The sequence below is a fragment of the Gallinula chloropus genome (assembly GCF_964237585.1).
Source record: "Gallinula chloropus genome assembly, chromosome: 1".
Lineage (NCBI taxonomy): Eukaryota > Metazoa > Chordata > Aves > Gruiformes > Rallidae > Gallinula > Gallinula chloropus.
This window is the reverse complement of record NC_140085.1, coordinates 35,344,861-35,361,798: the sequence shown is the minus strand read 5'-3', so window position 1 is coordinate 35,361,798 and position 16,938 is coordinate 35,344,861. Positions and strand designations below refer to the sequence as shown.

At 36.9% G+C, this 16,938-nt stretch overlaps 1 protein-coding gene across 1 annotated transcript in view; it reads right to left on the bottom strand.

The window, feature by feature from the left end:
- Nucleotides 1-16,938, bottom strand: part of ADAMTS20 (ADAM metallopeptidase with thrombospondin type 1 motif 20) — a gene marked incomplete at both ends in the record, with an annotated part of 99,163 nt that overhangs the window by 42,919 nt on the left and 39,306 nt on the right. The window contains 7 exons of the mRNA XM_084272636.1: nucleotides 1,053-1,182; nucleotides 1,292-1,458; nucleotides 2,724-2,819; nucleotides 5,950-6,067; nucleotides 7,218-7,354; nucleotides 7,458-7,639; nucleotides 9,047-9,192. Coding sequence (XP_084128762.1) covers nucleotides 1,053-1,182; nucleotides 1,292-1,458; nucleotides 2,724-2,819; nucleotides 5,950-6,067; nucleotides 7,218-7,354; nucleotides 7,458-7,639; nucleotides 9,047-9,192 — 976 coding nt within the window. The remainder of the gene's footprint in view (nucleotides 1-1,052; nucleotides 1,183-1,291; nucleotides 1,459-2,723; nucleotides 2,820-5,949; nucleotides 6,068-7,217; nucleotides 7,355-7,457; nucleotides 7,640-9,046; nucleotides 9,193-16,938) is intronic.

The window sequence follows — 16,938 nt, the reverse complement described above, 5'->3', positions numbered from 1 at the left end:
CTTAGACAAATTAATTCTATGCATCATTTAACTGAGACACCTCCTCAACACTAATTGTACACAGCATATTTTGCACAAACATGTTGCTTTGTGCAGCTGACTACATTTCAGGTGGAGAACAACCTTGTCCTGGTCACCCTCACCATCTCCCAGCTCTACTAACAGTGGTCTCCCGTGGGTATCAACTTCCAGAAAACTGTAAAAGTGCAACAGTCCAACAGTCCATTTATTCACCAGGTTAAGTATTCCAAATGCATCATATCTGTCATTTTCTAATTAAAAATTTTCATATTAACTAAGAATTGTGACACTTTTCTTTAAGGAAGCAGCAAATTTGATCTCAGGGTGCCTGATAGATCTGGAATGCTAGGAGAAGTACCATGGTTGACAAATGCTCTCCTTCTCTAGCACATGAGCCCATTTACAGACTGACTTAAAAGCAGAAGAAACTCACCACCACGTATCTACAGGCATTTCTACCACCTGTTAATGTGAGTATTTATAAAAAACCCACCTCTGAACATGCACTTTATATATATATTTCATACATACTGTAATTTTACTTTTACACTGGAATGGCCTATAGAATAACAGTTAAAAAAAATTAAAAAGAAATAATAATTAATAAAAAGTTTCACCCCCTGCAGCAGATAACCAAGAGACACAAATAAATACGTAGGAAATATACTGGACAAATCAGTGACCACCTGGAAATATGAAGTGAAAGACTAATATATAGTAGTAAATACACTAATGCTTGCTAAGGATGCATTAGGTTTGATTCAACTTTTTTTTTTATTATTTTAATAAACCACTCCAATGGCTGCAAAAGGAACAGAAATGTAATTTCTAATATAGAATTGCATTGCATGACACTGAAAATAGCAAAACAGAATCAGAAGCCATTCTGCCCTTAACAGCTCCGCACACCTACCATTTACTTGAGAGCACTGACTTTTTTTTCCTTACAAGGAGGGGTGAAAAATCTGAGCACTTAAGACCAGGTTTGGCATTCAGGTCTTTGGTTGTGGTGACAAAAGAATTTACAGTACCTTGGCACATCCTGCTGCAGTCTTGCCAGGGTCCGTAAGGATCCCATGTGAACAGGTCACTTCTGTCTTCTATCGGGATATTGAACGAGTAACGCACATCAGGGTCGTATAAATTCCCTACACACAAAACCTTAATTGAGATAAAACAATAGCTGTTTTTCAGTGAATTTGAACATAAAATTATGAACATTATGATCACGTAGGAAATTTTCAAACTTAAGGAAAAAGTGATCATGCACCTGCAAGGTTAGCTCTTCATCGATTCTGTCTGTGCTGTTAATACGTTCTATTGTGTTGTTTGAACCACTGTACTCAAAAATGGCTCCATGGATATTGATTTCTCTTTTTGACATGCTCACAACAAAATTCCCATTCAAGATAAAATTTCCATGGATATCAGATAGTGCTGTAAGTAAAATAAAATATTGGAAATCAAGCATGTATTTAATTAAAAGGTGTTATCAATAAAAACTTTGAAGATCTTCTCATCAAGACTTAGCTCCCTTTAGTCCATCTGTAATGTTGTATCAAACAGTTTTACTGCATGAATTCAACCCTAACCACCAGAAACTTTCACCTGAGCAGTTGTCCTGTCTTTTCTCTGCATTAACACCACAGTAATATTTGTTCTGCTGAAGGATTGACTGCTGTCATCACTTTTAAATTTGGTAAGATTCTGCTACTGTAAGGAAACAACTATTATCTGTATTTCTGGCCTATTCTACAGCCCACTTTCTTGTATTTGTAGAGCTACTTTTAATGAACTGGATTTAAAAGTAAATTAAAAAATAAAAATCAAGTAAATTATAAGGATTTAATACAATGACTAAATTACAACATTAAAAATTAATAAACAGATAAATAGATTTAAAATGAGAAAAAATAAATTTAAAAATTAAAATTAGATTGAAAAAGAAAGTAAAATTGTTAGTAAAGGCGTATTATTTGAAATGGTAACCAGTGTCAGGGAATGAGGGTTGTTTCTGTGTCCTGCGAGATGTATGTACAACAACAGGGCAACAGGTAGCAAGGAAAACATTTTGAAAACTCTGAAGCTTGTTGAGTAGGATGGTAATGGAAGAAGAGACGGAAGGAAAACCTGCACCAATATTCTCTCAGGCACTTCAGTTAAAAGGTAAGTACTGTGCCGTAGAGCAACCAAGATTTGTGGTACAATGTACTTGTGAATCCTTCATTTCTCTCACACACTTGCAAATCTATCCACATGTGATTTTTATACTTAGACATGAGAGAAAAAGAGAAATGAGACACAACTGGTAAGTTCACTGAAGATCAAACTGCTTTGTTTATAAGCAAAGTGTATGCTTCCAAGATTTAAAACTATAAATACCTATGCCATTTCTGAGTTCACTTGTGGATTTTTAATTTACATTGCCACAACAAAGTAAAAAATTGACAGAATGAGGTGATGTGCTACAATTCCTGTTCTCTGACAAATGAACACACACATTTAAGAGTTACAAACCTAACAACATTTAACTTATTTTTCTGAAAGCCAGTATCTACATAGAGACTTGAGCAAATGATGATCCACTGTAATTGGATATGGCTTTAAAGACTTTATGAGACTTCTGATAATATATGTTTAAAGCAGCTCTCTGGCAAGAGCACAAAGCCTGTCCATTTGTGTAATAAACAGGAGGGTTTTACCAAGGTAGTTGTCATCTTCCGGTTTCCCTGAGTAGCTGTGCTGCTGAATATCAATGTTTGTTGCTCCTCTGGGAATATTTACTACAACATTGTAACCTGCAATGTAATTATTCACAAGTTAATTATAAACAAAGGCAGTCAAATACTAGTAAATACGAACATATGTTTAAGTACTTTATTCACAAAAGCCTACAGTGCACCAGTGATGACCACTGCTAAATGCCTTCATGTTTTGGGAAGGAAATGTGAATATCACCATGCATATTAAATGTCTTTGTTGTTGCTTTCTGTTTTGTTTTTTAACCATCTGTACTGGACTTCTATTTTCATACCTCATTAAAATTCATTCCTGTGTTCAGAAATATGAATTCAATTCTTTACCAATTGTAAGAGTTCAACCTGCCCAGGAAAATCTCTAGAGACCAGCACTGCTCTAGAAAGAGGTCAGTAATACCAAGTGGGACTCAGGAACAACAGTTGCTATTCACATTTTAACCACCAAACTTTTATACTAGCCTGAATAAGTCACTTACTATGAAGTATCTCCACTCCCTGTATCACCCAGTTGTAGAATTGGGTTAGCTGCTCTCTATTTCACATGAGTATTGCACGACAGCACTCTAACAAACAAGTCCTCAGTACTCAAGCATGGCAGCGATGCAGGCTACACACATAGCTGGATGTATCAGATAAACAAACCACACTTGATCCACATTCTTCTACTTGAAATCTTACCCTGGTGTGCTCACTTCAAAATACAAATGCTTCACATGAGTCACCATTTTCTGTAATACCTCCAACTGCTATTATCTTGCATACTATTGCTGTAAGATAACAAGATGTATCATGGTCTACTTTTTAGTTCTGCTGCTCTGCATATAAGCATAGGTAAAAAAAAACCAAACCAGCTTTTCTCACTGATGCTACTCACAAATTCAGAAGGATTCTTATGCCTAAAAACTGAGTATGGCAAACATTGCCTGCTTGTGTTTATTATTTGTTTCCAATCTGAAGCATTAATAAAATCTTCATTAGCTTTTCCACTTATTTTGCTGTATTTAACAACAGTCTTGCTATGATTTAACTTTAGTTAGTTGACTCACCTCTGTGGATAAAAATTTAAATGGAACTATCCTTTTCAATTTCATAATTCATTAACTTCCCAGTGCTTTTAATCTATTATAACTATGCCATGCACTTAGATGAAGATCTAATCTAATCACAGGTCCATCACATCTACCAGCTGGGGGCAGCACTGCAATTCCTAATTGACACACTGCTTGCTCTAGGAAAGAATACACAGCAATCTACTAACATACTGGGGAGAAAACCAAAGCACGCTCAAAAATGCCCCTCATCTCATGTGCTGAAGGCTTGGTGCTAATAGAATGTCAGAAGAAAAAATATGGGAGAAAACTGTAAACATAACTGCAGTGTCAAGGATACACAGAAGAGATCACATACTAATGCACTGAAAATTACCATTTTCCAGGAAATCAGCAGATACTCTAACATGATGCAGCAATAACAGCCAAGATAATAATTATGTGTACATAATTAGATTACCATTTCCTAAATTAGGAGCTAAGTAAATTAGTATTTCATAGCAATGAATTTCTGATGGTTGTTCCACTACTGTTTAATGCTTAATGACAACCTTGTAACAATGAATGCATGCACACAGCATAGGCTGCTTTGGTCTGATTCCAAATTCTGCCTTAGTAAAATGACTCATGTCAGTATGGAAAAGGACCAGGTGGACTTAAAAGAAAGAGATCCAGGTCCAGTGCACAGACTTTGGCATATTTATATCAGTATGCTAACTCAGAACTTTTTGGAGAAAAACATTTCCTCAGACAGCGTTTTCAGTCATTAGCCTAGGGATGCCATGGGCCTCCCATGGACACTGATGTTTTGGTCATCAGCTGGCTACAGGCTCTCATTTGCACTGCTGCACTACTACATGAGCACACCTGAATCATAACCCCAAATGTTTAACATAATGACCAGCAGGATAATTCAGCATCTTCTTTTATATTCTACAATTCCAAGAATTTGAATAGAACTTTAAACATTCAACTAAGTGTAAACCTGAAATAATAAATCAAATTTTTCCTCATTCCAAAACATGTTGATTTTTTCCTCCAACTTTACATGGGAGCAAGGAAGTGTGTGACAATGTGGAGTGACAGTCTCAAATGCATTTATATCAATGGCAGTTTCAGATCACTTGAATGTATTTGGGACAGAATTTGTATGCTACCTACAAGCAAAAATATCTTTCATATGTGGAAAACAAAATCACTGACAGTCCTTTACTCAGAATTATCAACATAATACATTCTTTTCCTTCACTGTTTTGTCCATATGTTCAGAAATCCAGTCTCTAACAGCGGATTGTGTCTTTTTTCTCAGGACAGACAAAAAATCCAACAGGATACTGGGCATACTTTCCTCTTCAACCAGCAATTCCCTTGGTCTATGAAGATCCTATTTGGCAGCTCCCCAGGTATCATTTTCACTTTGCCTGTGGTCTCTTTCAACCAGTGAAGAAGCATGAAGGAGCCTTTAGGAATCTGATATTAACTTGGAGACTTCTATCCCTATGTTCTGTGCTCTAGCTACTTAACTGCACTGCTACACACATACAATAGTCTCTCCATACTTCCCAAAGAAGACTACATATAGAAGAACCATCAGTAGCTCTTTTAGAGAAACTAAATCAAAGACACAGAATGCCAATGTAGAGGAAAGAACATAAACATTGCTGCCCATGTTCTCTAGAAGGCTCACATTTCACAGACTATCTTTCTCACTACAGGAAAAAAGGAACTTCATCATCTGCTAACACCACAGACTTCGTGCTATCTCTTTACACAACCAAATGGAGATGTTTGAGTAAGTCCTTCAGCTGCAGTTCCAAGGGGAGAATGCAAAGTGCAAAGCAGGAAGCACTTTTCCTTTAAAAGTACTTTTACACTCATCGTATCTTTTATTCATGTCTTTTAGTTTGACCTTAGAGCAGATTGATTTTTTTTCCCCCTTGAATGGCTTAGTATGTCACAGTGTTTGCTTCTGCATCCTTCAAAGGGCACATGAGACTGACAATCAGATATATTCTTTGTGGACAGAGACCCTAAAGAACATACACTTCCTTCAAACATTAAACATAATTTAAGTCATTCTGACATGTTCATTAAGAATAAAAAAAAAAAAATGAACATACCATAACGAGCACTGTTGAAAGTACCTGCAAGAGTCTTACATGAAGAATTATCACCACCACAGATTCCACATTTGTCTCTCCTTGCCTTGGAATTCAAAATGTGATCACAGCCTGCTTGCTACAAAAGAATACAATACCCCTGTGTCACTCAGCTAAACGGAAGACATTGAAAACTATGTAAGCTTTGCAGTTCCCCAAAATATTCTTATTCACTCTATATCTCTGGTCTTCCTTGGCAATTCATGAAAAGCCTTTTATGGTTTTGGGAGCTGTGATGTAAGGGCAAAACACAACAGTGCCGTTGCACTAAATATGTACACTCCAAATACACTTGGTATATAAAGAACTGTATAAGAATACATAACAGTATGTAAAGACTATGTATTTTGAAAAAACACTCATCAATATACCGTATAAATTGGAAGTTATATTTACATTAAAAAGTCTTGGAATCCTAAAAGCAGCATGTATGTGTACATGGTCATCAAATCTCTTACAGTCTGCCATTACTGCAAAAGAAGCAAAGGAATACACATAGACTATACTGGTTAAACTAGCAGAAGCACAGTTTTTGCTTGTGTATCTTTACTTAAGCTCCCTTCTTTAAATTATGGTGAATGGGACAATTATCTGGCATTTCCTCTTTCCTCTTGATTCAACATTATTAAAAAAGGCTAAATTTTCTCCTCATCCTGAAATCAATTTCACTGCAATCAGCAAAACAGCCCAGGATTGACAAAAGAATGCTTGAGTTATAACATAGCACCTTGCTTCTCCACAAAAAATCTCATGGCACTTCCAGAACTGTCACTAAGCAAAGAATGCTGAAAAGATCCCTTTCAAGGGGTCAGGTCATCCCAATTTTGTAGTGAAATAATAAACACCTAATCTACCTATCCTTGGATTTTTTACTTTTCCATTTCTTTGATAGCAGAAGTATGATGGCAATAAACACACAGCATGCTTCTTTCCTCCCTTTATCCCAGTTTTGGATCAGTTTCTCTCTGCTCACTTGGACAGTATTAACTCTCTCACATATGAGGCTTAATGAGAAAAGATTAGGGATCTTCAGATCCAGCTCTGTGTCCTTCACTTAATTGCATCCATTTTCAGATCTTTAATTTGGTAAGGATCAAAATTAACTTAAGTAAATTAAAACCATCTTGATTTACATATTTTCAGTAATTGTTATTTGGATTAATATTTAATATTTATTTTACCATCTGTTAAAATTTATTTTAATAATTAATAAGTTTAGATTTAAATACCCTGCATAAGCCTTGAACACAAAGGTCATTGGTTTCTGCTCCACAGGGAGTACCATCAGCAACTCTGTCCTTCAGCTGATAGTAGGAAGTTGTTCCAGAAACTCGGCAAAAAAGTTTACAGCGATCTTTCATAGAAACTGGAAAGAAAATCCAACAGGTTTCTTGTCTGTTTTGAAAACTTTAATTAAAGTAACATTTGTATTTCATTAATAAAAAAAACCAAACCAAACAATTACTTACTACCACTGTATTTTGGAAGCCAGCGAACAGCAGAAGTGAGACCATTGATATTGAAGTGTTTGCCATCAAATTCAGAGCACTGCTGCTCCCGGAAATCTTTTTTGCCTTTTGGACACGAATCGGTATTACACGATCGGAATTTCATCCTGCGGCCAACACAGTATTTCCCTCCATTTCTTGGCCTAAAAAAGAAATAAATCAATCAAAGATAGATATAGGTAAAACATACTCAGTTTCTAAAATCACTATCTTTCATGAAAAGTGGCCTGAGCCACTGATCTAAAGGGGAAAATCTCTCAGAGCATTCCGTTACTGACTTACACATGTGTGTGCACACCCACACTGTGTTATCTCCTATTGCACTGTGCACCCATTTATACCCAGTGGAAGAAAATAAAAAGTCCATGTAAAATACTACTGCTGAGGTAGGTAGTAATCAAGCGACTGATGTTTATTAATGACTACTGCCTTTTTACTTCCCTAATAGTCATAATTATTTTGCTTAGGAAAAAGCCTTGTTAACTTTAATGCTTTTATCAATTCAGCAGACATTATTGCCCTGTTTTTACAGAACCAGCACTTCTCAGGAATTTGGAATTACTATTTTAGAGAGTGACAATGAAATAAGACAGAGTTAGGAGGTGATGCACTCTTTTCTGTAGTCCTAATATCAGTTTCACTTTGGGGATCAAAAGAACTGAAAAAGGGAAAACTGTGGAAAACACCCTATTTGCTGTAAAGTCTAAAATATATTTCTTAACTGTTATAAAACCTGCTAGAAAGCAATTCAGTATTAGTAGATTCTTGGGGAGAAGAAAAAGAATGTATCAAAGACATATCAATACTATCAGTTACTACAGGATGACAGACATATCTAATGGGAATCTAATCCACTGGACCTTACTCAAAGAAAAAAAAAATCCTGGGGTCATTCATTTGAGGTTCATTTATCCCACTGATAGCAAGAAGATGATAGGACGTAGAAAAACCCTGAAACTACCCAGGGTACAGCCATGGTTCTGCTTCTGGAGAAGTTCTGGGTAAAATTCTCCTTGACTTAGTAGAGAGAATGAAACCTGCATTGAATTATTCAGTCAACGGAAGTTTCTCATTATAAAAGTAAGTTATAAATGACTCTGCTGTAACCCATGTTCCTTGTTGATGTTTAAGGCAGTAATGTCATGAAAAAGGCCTACGTCAAAGGAAATCAAGTGTTTCAACAAAAAGATTACCAGGGAACACATGTACTTCTTGCAGCTTTTAGTCCAAAGAGAGCATTGCAACACTTAAGGAAACCCTTAGCATTTAAAGTAAAGCTAGGAAAAAAACACCCTGCCAAAATCAGCCTCTAGAAATATCTATAAATACAAACGACAAAGTTGACAAGAGTAACCTAAATGTGTTCTGCATGTTACAGCCTGTAGACTTCTCTCTCTTTTCAAACACGGCTGAGACACGCATTTGGTTTTATTGTGCTTTTAAGTACTTTGTGCAATCCACAATCCTTTCATTTTGTTTTAAAGTAACCCATTATGTCCTAATATCTTCAATATGCACTAATGTAAAAACACAATAAAAAAAAAACGTACTCTGGTCTGTTACACAGCCTGGTGGTGCTCTTGATTCCACCTCCACAAGTTCTTGAACATGAGCTATAAGGTCCCCATGGTCCCCATTCTCCATCTACAGGACGGGTCTCCATTTCTCTGCTCACACAAATTCCATGGCGGCAGTGCTGCAGGGATGACAAACAAAATAAAACTTCTAAGTCAAGCAAAAGCTTACTGTGTATTTTAGGCACAGAAAGAACAATACTATTTAACAGCTCATAACTCTTAATCTGGTCTGGACATTTTCTAAGATGTTCAAATTCCTTGAAGATATGTTACCCAGCAGTCATATTTTCAAAATATGCTGTCTAGACTTTGCTATCTAGGAAAGCTTCTGGATGATGAATGTATCTTTAGGTCTTTTCCCTTTTATTCCAATGCCTGTAAAGAACCTCAAAACTGATCTTGAATTCCTGATCTCTTCACAGGCACAAACTTCAAAACCACACTTAACAGTTGTCTTGTACATATGAGATTCTTCCAGTTTAATTTGGAAATTCATGATGGTACAAAAAGTAAAAAGATATGATAACAAACCACCAAGAAATTCAGGGTGTTCTGAGAACCCTGAAAACTAAAAAAGTTGGTGGGATTGTTTTGGAAAAGCACACAAATTTTCAAGCATTTAAGACCTTGGTTATGCTAACAAAAGATGATGCTTAAACTCAGACTCTCCCACCTATAAAGCAGGTGAAAAATTTTACGTTTTTATGTATTTATATTTTGCAATATTTTTATATTTACTATCAATGTAACAGACTTAGTATTAGAATTATAAATTAATTAATGTTTAAAGAAACAATAATGATATCATATTACAATGTTTATGTTAGAGTTTAATTCTGCAGAACTACCCCTTTTCAACTAAAAACTTACACCAAGGTGCAATTTTCATTTCTCCTGCTGGGATTTACATTATTAAGACAACAAAGACTACAAGACTATTCTGTTGTGATCATATCAGCTTTAAGAGTTCATCAGCCCATATCTGTACAACTGTTATTATTTACAATAAGTCATAATTGCTATTTTTTTTTTTTCAGAAGAACCAAGTGATTGATCTCTTGCTGTTAAGTATTTGCTATCTAAGGCCCTGACTCTGCAAATATTTATCCACTTCAGTGGTTACTTAAAAAGTACATGACTAAAAACTCTAAATGAGAATCTTATGATTGGTGCATGGGTGACTTTTCCCAAAGAACCTGCAGGACTTACCAGCACTAATCCTACTGATGACTTATGGCAGTTGGAATTCTGATTGACTTGTATGGTTTAGAAAAAAACAAGTGCTAGATTTGATCACATCATTGTAGAAGAACTTAAATACTAAAATAGAATATTTACAAGATACTATAATGTCAGCACTATGTTTTCTGCTGGCATCTATGTGGATAACATGTCCTCAACTTTGTCCTTGACTCCAAACACCCTCTGAAGCATCAAATACTGCCCACATCTGGAGACAAGACACTGGGCAGGACAGACTACATGGGGTCAGTGCTCATACGCTACAGAGAGAATTCATTATTTTAGAGGACTGCAGACTCAGGATTAGACTGATCAGTAGGTTTGTTGTCAGGAGAGATTCTCCTGGTTGTATTATTCCAAATTTTCCCCGTAATACATAAATTGATCAGTCACTAGAATCATCAGAACAGATTACATAAACTCAACTGCTTGTTATTTTAGAAGCTGCTCTCTGTGACACAAACCAGCTTCAAATTAGCTTAAAGTCTAGAAGGGTTTTGGGAACTGAAGTCTCTGGCACATGAAACCATTTAAGAACCTCTGATACACCGAAGAGAAAATAATTCCAGGTTTCCACCCCTTCTTAAAACAAACTTAAATATTTCCCAGCATTTCTCAAGAGGTATTACAGTGTTAAAAATTTATTTTAGGAACTATCAATTAACATTTTTTTTTCTGAAGACACAGAAATTGTGTGCAATCCTTCTGAATATGCTTGAATGACATAAAACTCCAATGCTGTTCAGTGGTTTTACCACAGCATTAGATAATTCCTAAAAGCATTTTTTTTCTAATTTGTTAGCTTTTATTATATTCATACTTATGGTCATATACTAACAATCATTTTGCTCTCAAAATAGAAATTTACCACAGAGCCAAATTCTCCTTTCTGAATTCTGCCTGAGTTCCTAATCCAACTTGGTAATAAATTACATGCAAGTGTAATTCTTCATCATACCAACACTCACACATGGCACTTCCCTTTTAAGCCCTGAATGCCTTCCTCTAAGAATATGACCATTCAAGGTGATTTTCAAGCCCAAAGCAAACACAGAACAAAAGCTCGATCTCTCTTGCCATGCAGTCATTTAAATGATCCAGAAAACCTGCCATAACACCACTTGCTTGATGCTAAGACTAAAGCTTTAACTTAACACCAAAAAGACACCATTATATCACCAGGTACCCACACACGATTTTCACACTGCAGTGCTTACTGATACTTTTCATTACTTTTTCCAAGATACCTTTAGGGTACCTTTGTACCGAAATCTTTTCTTACCTAGGATCTAGTACCTAGAAACAAAAGATATGGCTGAGCTAGGTAAAAGGTCAACATCTGCTGGTTAAAAAACTGACTGGATAGCCAGGCCCAAAGAGTTGTGGTAAGTGGACCTAAATCCAGCTGGAGGCCAGTCACAAGTGGCGTTTCCCAGGGCTCAGTGCTGGGTCCAGTTGATCAGGATGAAGGGACAGAATGCTCCCTTAGTAAGTTTGCAGATGACACTAAGCTAGAAGGAAGTGTCACTCTGCTGGAGGGTAGGGAGGCTCTTCAGAAGGATCAGGGCAGGCTGAATCAATAGGCTGAGACCAACAGAATGAGGTTTAGCAAGGCCAAGTGCAAAGTCCTGCACTAGGTACATAACAACCCCACACAGCACTACAGGCTTGGGGAGGAGTGGCTGGAAAGCTGCCTGGTGGAGAAGGACCTGGGGGTGTTGGTTGACTGCAGACTGAACATGAACCAGCAGTGGCAATGGCACTTGGCTTGTATCAAAAACAGCATGGCCAGCAGGACCAGGGAAGTGATTGTGCCCCTGTATTCAACACTGGTCAGGCCATACCTTGAGTGCTGTGTTCAGCTTTGGGCCCCTCACAACAGCAAAGACATCAAGGTCCTGGAAAGAAGGGCAACCAGGCTGGTGAAGGGGCTGGAGAACAAATCTTATGAAGAGCAGCTGAGGGAACTGGGGTCATTTAGCCTGAAGAAGAGGAGGCTGAGGGGACACCTTATCACTGCCTACAACTACCTGAAAGGAGGCTGTAGAGACGTGGGTGTTGGTCACTTTGCCCAAGTGACAGGTGGTAGGACGAGGGGGAATGGCCTCAAGCTACACAAGGGCAGGTTCAGATTAGACATTAAGAAAAGATTCTTCACTGAAAGGGTTATCAGGCATTGGAACAGGCTGCCCAGAGAGGCGGTTGAGTCACCATCCTTGGTTGTATTTAAAAGACAGATAGATTAGGTGCTTAGGGATATGGTTTAGTAGCAGAAAGGTACAGTTGGACGTGATGATCTCAAATGTCTTTTCCAACCTAGGGATTCTATGATTCTATAAGGAAACATTAAGACCTTGCTTTTCCAAAAAACTGACATTAGCATCTTAGGAAAGAATTTTTACTACTATACACTGAATATTCTAAATCCTACTTCACAAAATGAATACTGCATCCAAATATGGGACAGTGACCTATTGTTTAGGTTCTTCTTCCACTCCCAAAAACATTTATGAGAATTCAGGAAAAGACAGAGCTGTAAAATGAAATTTTATACCCACAACAGCGTTATTTTGATCCATAAAAATGCAAAGCACATGTTCACATCTGGGATTTTAATAGCTTATTCAACAAACTTGTCCCAGCTATTACTCTGCTGCATTCCTACAGAAGCAACATGATGAAGTCACAGTAGAAAACTCCAGCTCCAGACGCATTCCAGATGTTCCTCTGTGCTTGCTTGAATCATTCTTCACTGAGAGTACAATGATACACAAAACTTCCACAAACTTCAATGTATTTGCTAACATTTTTTTCCCTACATTTGTTATGGCTAATATATGTGTCATGTTAAGAGGGTATCACTTGCAATTCCAAACATACTGATTACAGCAACTCTGCTCTAGCCAAGGCCAACAGTTGTTTTTCTGTCAAAAAGGCACAAATTGTGACCCAAACCCACGTGTTATTGTATCTTCAGATATGAGAGATAGAGTCAATGGTTCAAATTTTGGATCAATGAACCTGATTATAATATGCAGTTTGACTCTTGCCTATGGATTAAACTATAATTTGATAAACTGATTTTAGGTACTGTCAACGTATCCCATAGTTTATTGAACTTGCTGAATTTCCAGGAAAGAAATTTTGAACCAAGTTATTAAAGGATTAATTGCCAGACTATGCTTGATTTCAACTAATCAAGGAGAGTGACAGATGCACGCAGAACAGGACTAGAGCTCTTCTGAAATCAGTTCATACACAGACTGGTATGACTCACAGCAGGAAAAGGACTCTAAGTTCACTCTTACTGCCTATACTTAGCAGAGTATTTCCAGAGATATACAAGGTGTTTGAAGATCTTGGGGCCAATATCAAAACACTGATGCTTGGTGTATGAGGACAGTTTCATGCATTAGAGCTCTGTGTAGCCCCACTGAAAAGGAGGCTCAAGAAAAACTATTAATCTATTTTCAGACACTGACATGTTTTCACAGATAATCCTGGTGCTTTTAAAAGATAAGAATATGACGGAACACTGAAGACAGGTGTGAGGAGAAAATTACAAGGACAAAGCATTGTAGAACTGGTCATGCATTTTGCCTTCCGAATATCCAGCTGTATTGTTCTGTTTGCATTTTGCCTTATAAAATAGTTTCTTCACTCCTGATTGTCTAGATGGGGCCCTGAGAATGACTATGAGCTACTGAATAGTTCAGGAAGAGAAAGTCGTGATGGATTGAATGCAGGAAAGGAAAATGGGCATAGCTGGTACCACAAAGCAAGTAAACACTAAACACAGCACTGCAGCACAAGTCCAGTTCACTGTACACCCGGCCTGAAGGTGAGGTCTGAGCATAAACTGTCTCAAAATATATTCCAGTCACACAGAGCTGGGAAAGCAGTATGAATCTTAGAAGTTACAGAGATTCAGCAAATAATCCCATGAGGAAGGAGCGAAGATAGGAGCACCCACTCACACAAATGCCTAAAGTCCACAAACCTCAGAGCTGTTGTTTCGTGGTGTATTTACCTCTACAGGATGTTTCCATTCATTCCCTTGAATGAATGTATCGCTACAGACTTCTCTCTGACTTGCCTGTTGGAAATGGGGGTAAGGAAAAATTTTGATGCATATTAGACCTCTGCCTGCTCTCCAGCTTCCTCCTACAATATGGAGTCAAGAAAGCACATTGCTCAAAGAACCAAAGTAAGAAGCAGAGCCTAGAGCCTATAGTAGTGAAAATAGAGCACTTAGTAAAATGACCATACAAGACAAAGGAAATGGAGCTTAGAGAAATGTCTAACTGAAGTTGTAGCTACAGCATCTCAGGTCTTTATGACTCTAGCAAGGGTTCTCAGAAGAGCTTACATTTATTACTCAGATGACATAAATTATCAACAAACCTGACAATGTTTTAATATTTTTCCAACACTTACATTTTTTTCTTGCAAGAAATCTACATACTTTATTTCTCCCTTGAACTATTTCCACTGAAAACTTAATTTTTCTGAAATCACATCTCATCAGAAAAGCATTTTACAAAAATCCCACTTTATAGCAAAAATTCTTGGTTTGAGCCCTTAAATATACTTGACTGTTTTTGTAGTTCAAAAGATCCTCTGCTGCTTCCCAGATGGTTAACATACCACCCCTATCACACAACTCTTAAAATACATCTGACCTTTTATACTTTCTTTACATATATATATACATGCACACATAATGAATTATCCTTTCAGATTAACTATCTTCACATATTACATTCACAAGGTAGTCAAGTAGTGCAATAAAACTTAAAAGAAATCAATACCTGAGTAGGAACCTACACTGAAGATCAGCAAACGTACTTTAGAATCAGTGACTGGTACTTCTTGTACTGATCAAAGCAATCCTTTCTTGGTCTGCATCCACATATTCAATTGTCCCTGTATCTCCCTACTTACGTGGTTATAAAGGGACTAGGATGAAATCTTGATTCATTTCATACCTGTTCTATATATTTCAGAGACACTAGCTCAATATACAATATATACCTAGAATTAATAGAAGTAATGAACATTTCACACACACAGAGAACATGCTTTCCAATCAAACTTATTTGTATAGTGGATTCTTTCTTGCTGCTAAACAGCTTTTTCCAGACTTCTCTGACATTTGTTTTTTCAGTGGTGTTTAAGTATCAAACTACCATTATGTCGAAAGCTCTGGGACATGAAAAGTCTGTGTCAGAACTCCACAGCTACCTCCTACCTTACTCTTCTAATGTCCAAGGAATCAATGGAACATGGTCATATTTGTCTACTATTCAGGAATCCAGGAAAGATCAGAGTGTAACTCTCCTGATCATCTCAAAAAAACCCACAGCAAAAGCCAAAAAAAAAACCCCAAACCAACACCTAGAAGAGAGATTACTTCACCAGCTGGTCTTCTTCCAAGGCGGGCCTTTTGCCTGAGATGTGCAGCACCAGCTCCAACAGCTGAGCTACCATTATTTGAATATCTCATAAACTACACTACTAAAAACTGCATGACTCCATTATAAAGAAGTCGTGATTCTGAGCCAGGTGGGAGTTGGAGATGGATATGTGTAAGGAGAGTTTGTACATCTGTTGGCTTACAACCAATTTGGTTACAGCTAGCAGTGTAGACATTTCCATAAAACATACTTACTTAGCCTACTACTCCTTTTAATTAGGTCCTCCATAAAATGGGATTGAGTGAACGACATCAATGGTTCTCTGAAAACTGGTATCGTGTAGATTGAGAATTATGAACAAATCCAGCGAATCTAGGGATTCTACCTACTAACATTCTTTTGTGTTTTGTTCTCTTTGGTTTTTGAGAGTTTGTTGCTTGTTGGTGCTTTTTAAATCTGAACAAAGGTAATCAACATGGTAAAACCTGAATCTCTCTCCAAACCTACTTCTTTTTTGGAATCCCATAAAGAAAGGGAAAAAAAAATCAGAAACCAAAACTTCCTATGCTCAAGTTGAGAAATCTTTTGTACTGTCTCAGAGTAAATGTCTCACTACAAAAGTTCTTGAATAGTCTACCAAAAAATAAAAAAAAATTGGATAGTAAAAGAAAGCAATGGGAAACATCGTCCAAGCAGATCATTAGCTCTGCCTACTCATACAGCATAGTTCCTAATTCTGAAGATAATTTCATAGTAACTTTGATTACAGAGAGATGACATGAAAAATATTTTTCACCATTATATGTCATTACATAATAAATTACATAATAAAAAGAATATTTTAATTACAAATTTATATTCTAGTTATATCATATAAATGGATTTTGGAAAGCAATGCAGGAATGCATACCTTTGTATTTAATAATATCTCTATCTAAAAAACCACCAGAAACACTTTCAACCAGTGACTAGGACAGTCCTGCAGTGTGTAGTGTAGAAATTCACCACTGCAAAACTAGCAAATGTTTACATATAGCATATCTAGGTGAATTTACTATAATATTGTCTCTGAAATACCAATTAGACCAAAGAATTTAAAGACCACATCATCTGATTCAAGGAAAGTCTCTAATGTTAAAAGAGCTGGGGGAAGCTCACACTTCCTATCAATCTTTGTGAAGACAAATAGGCAAACAAAAAGTACCT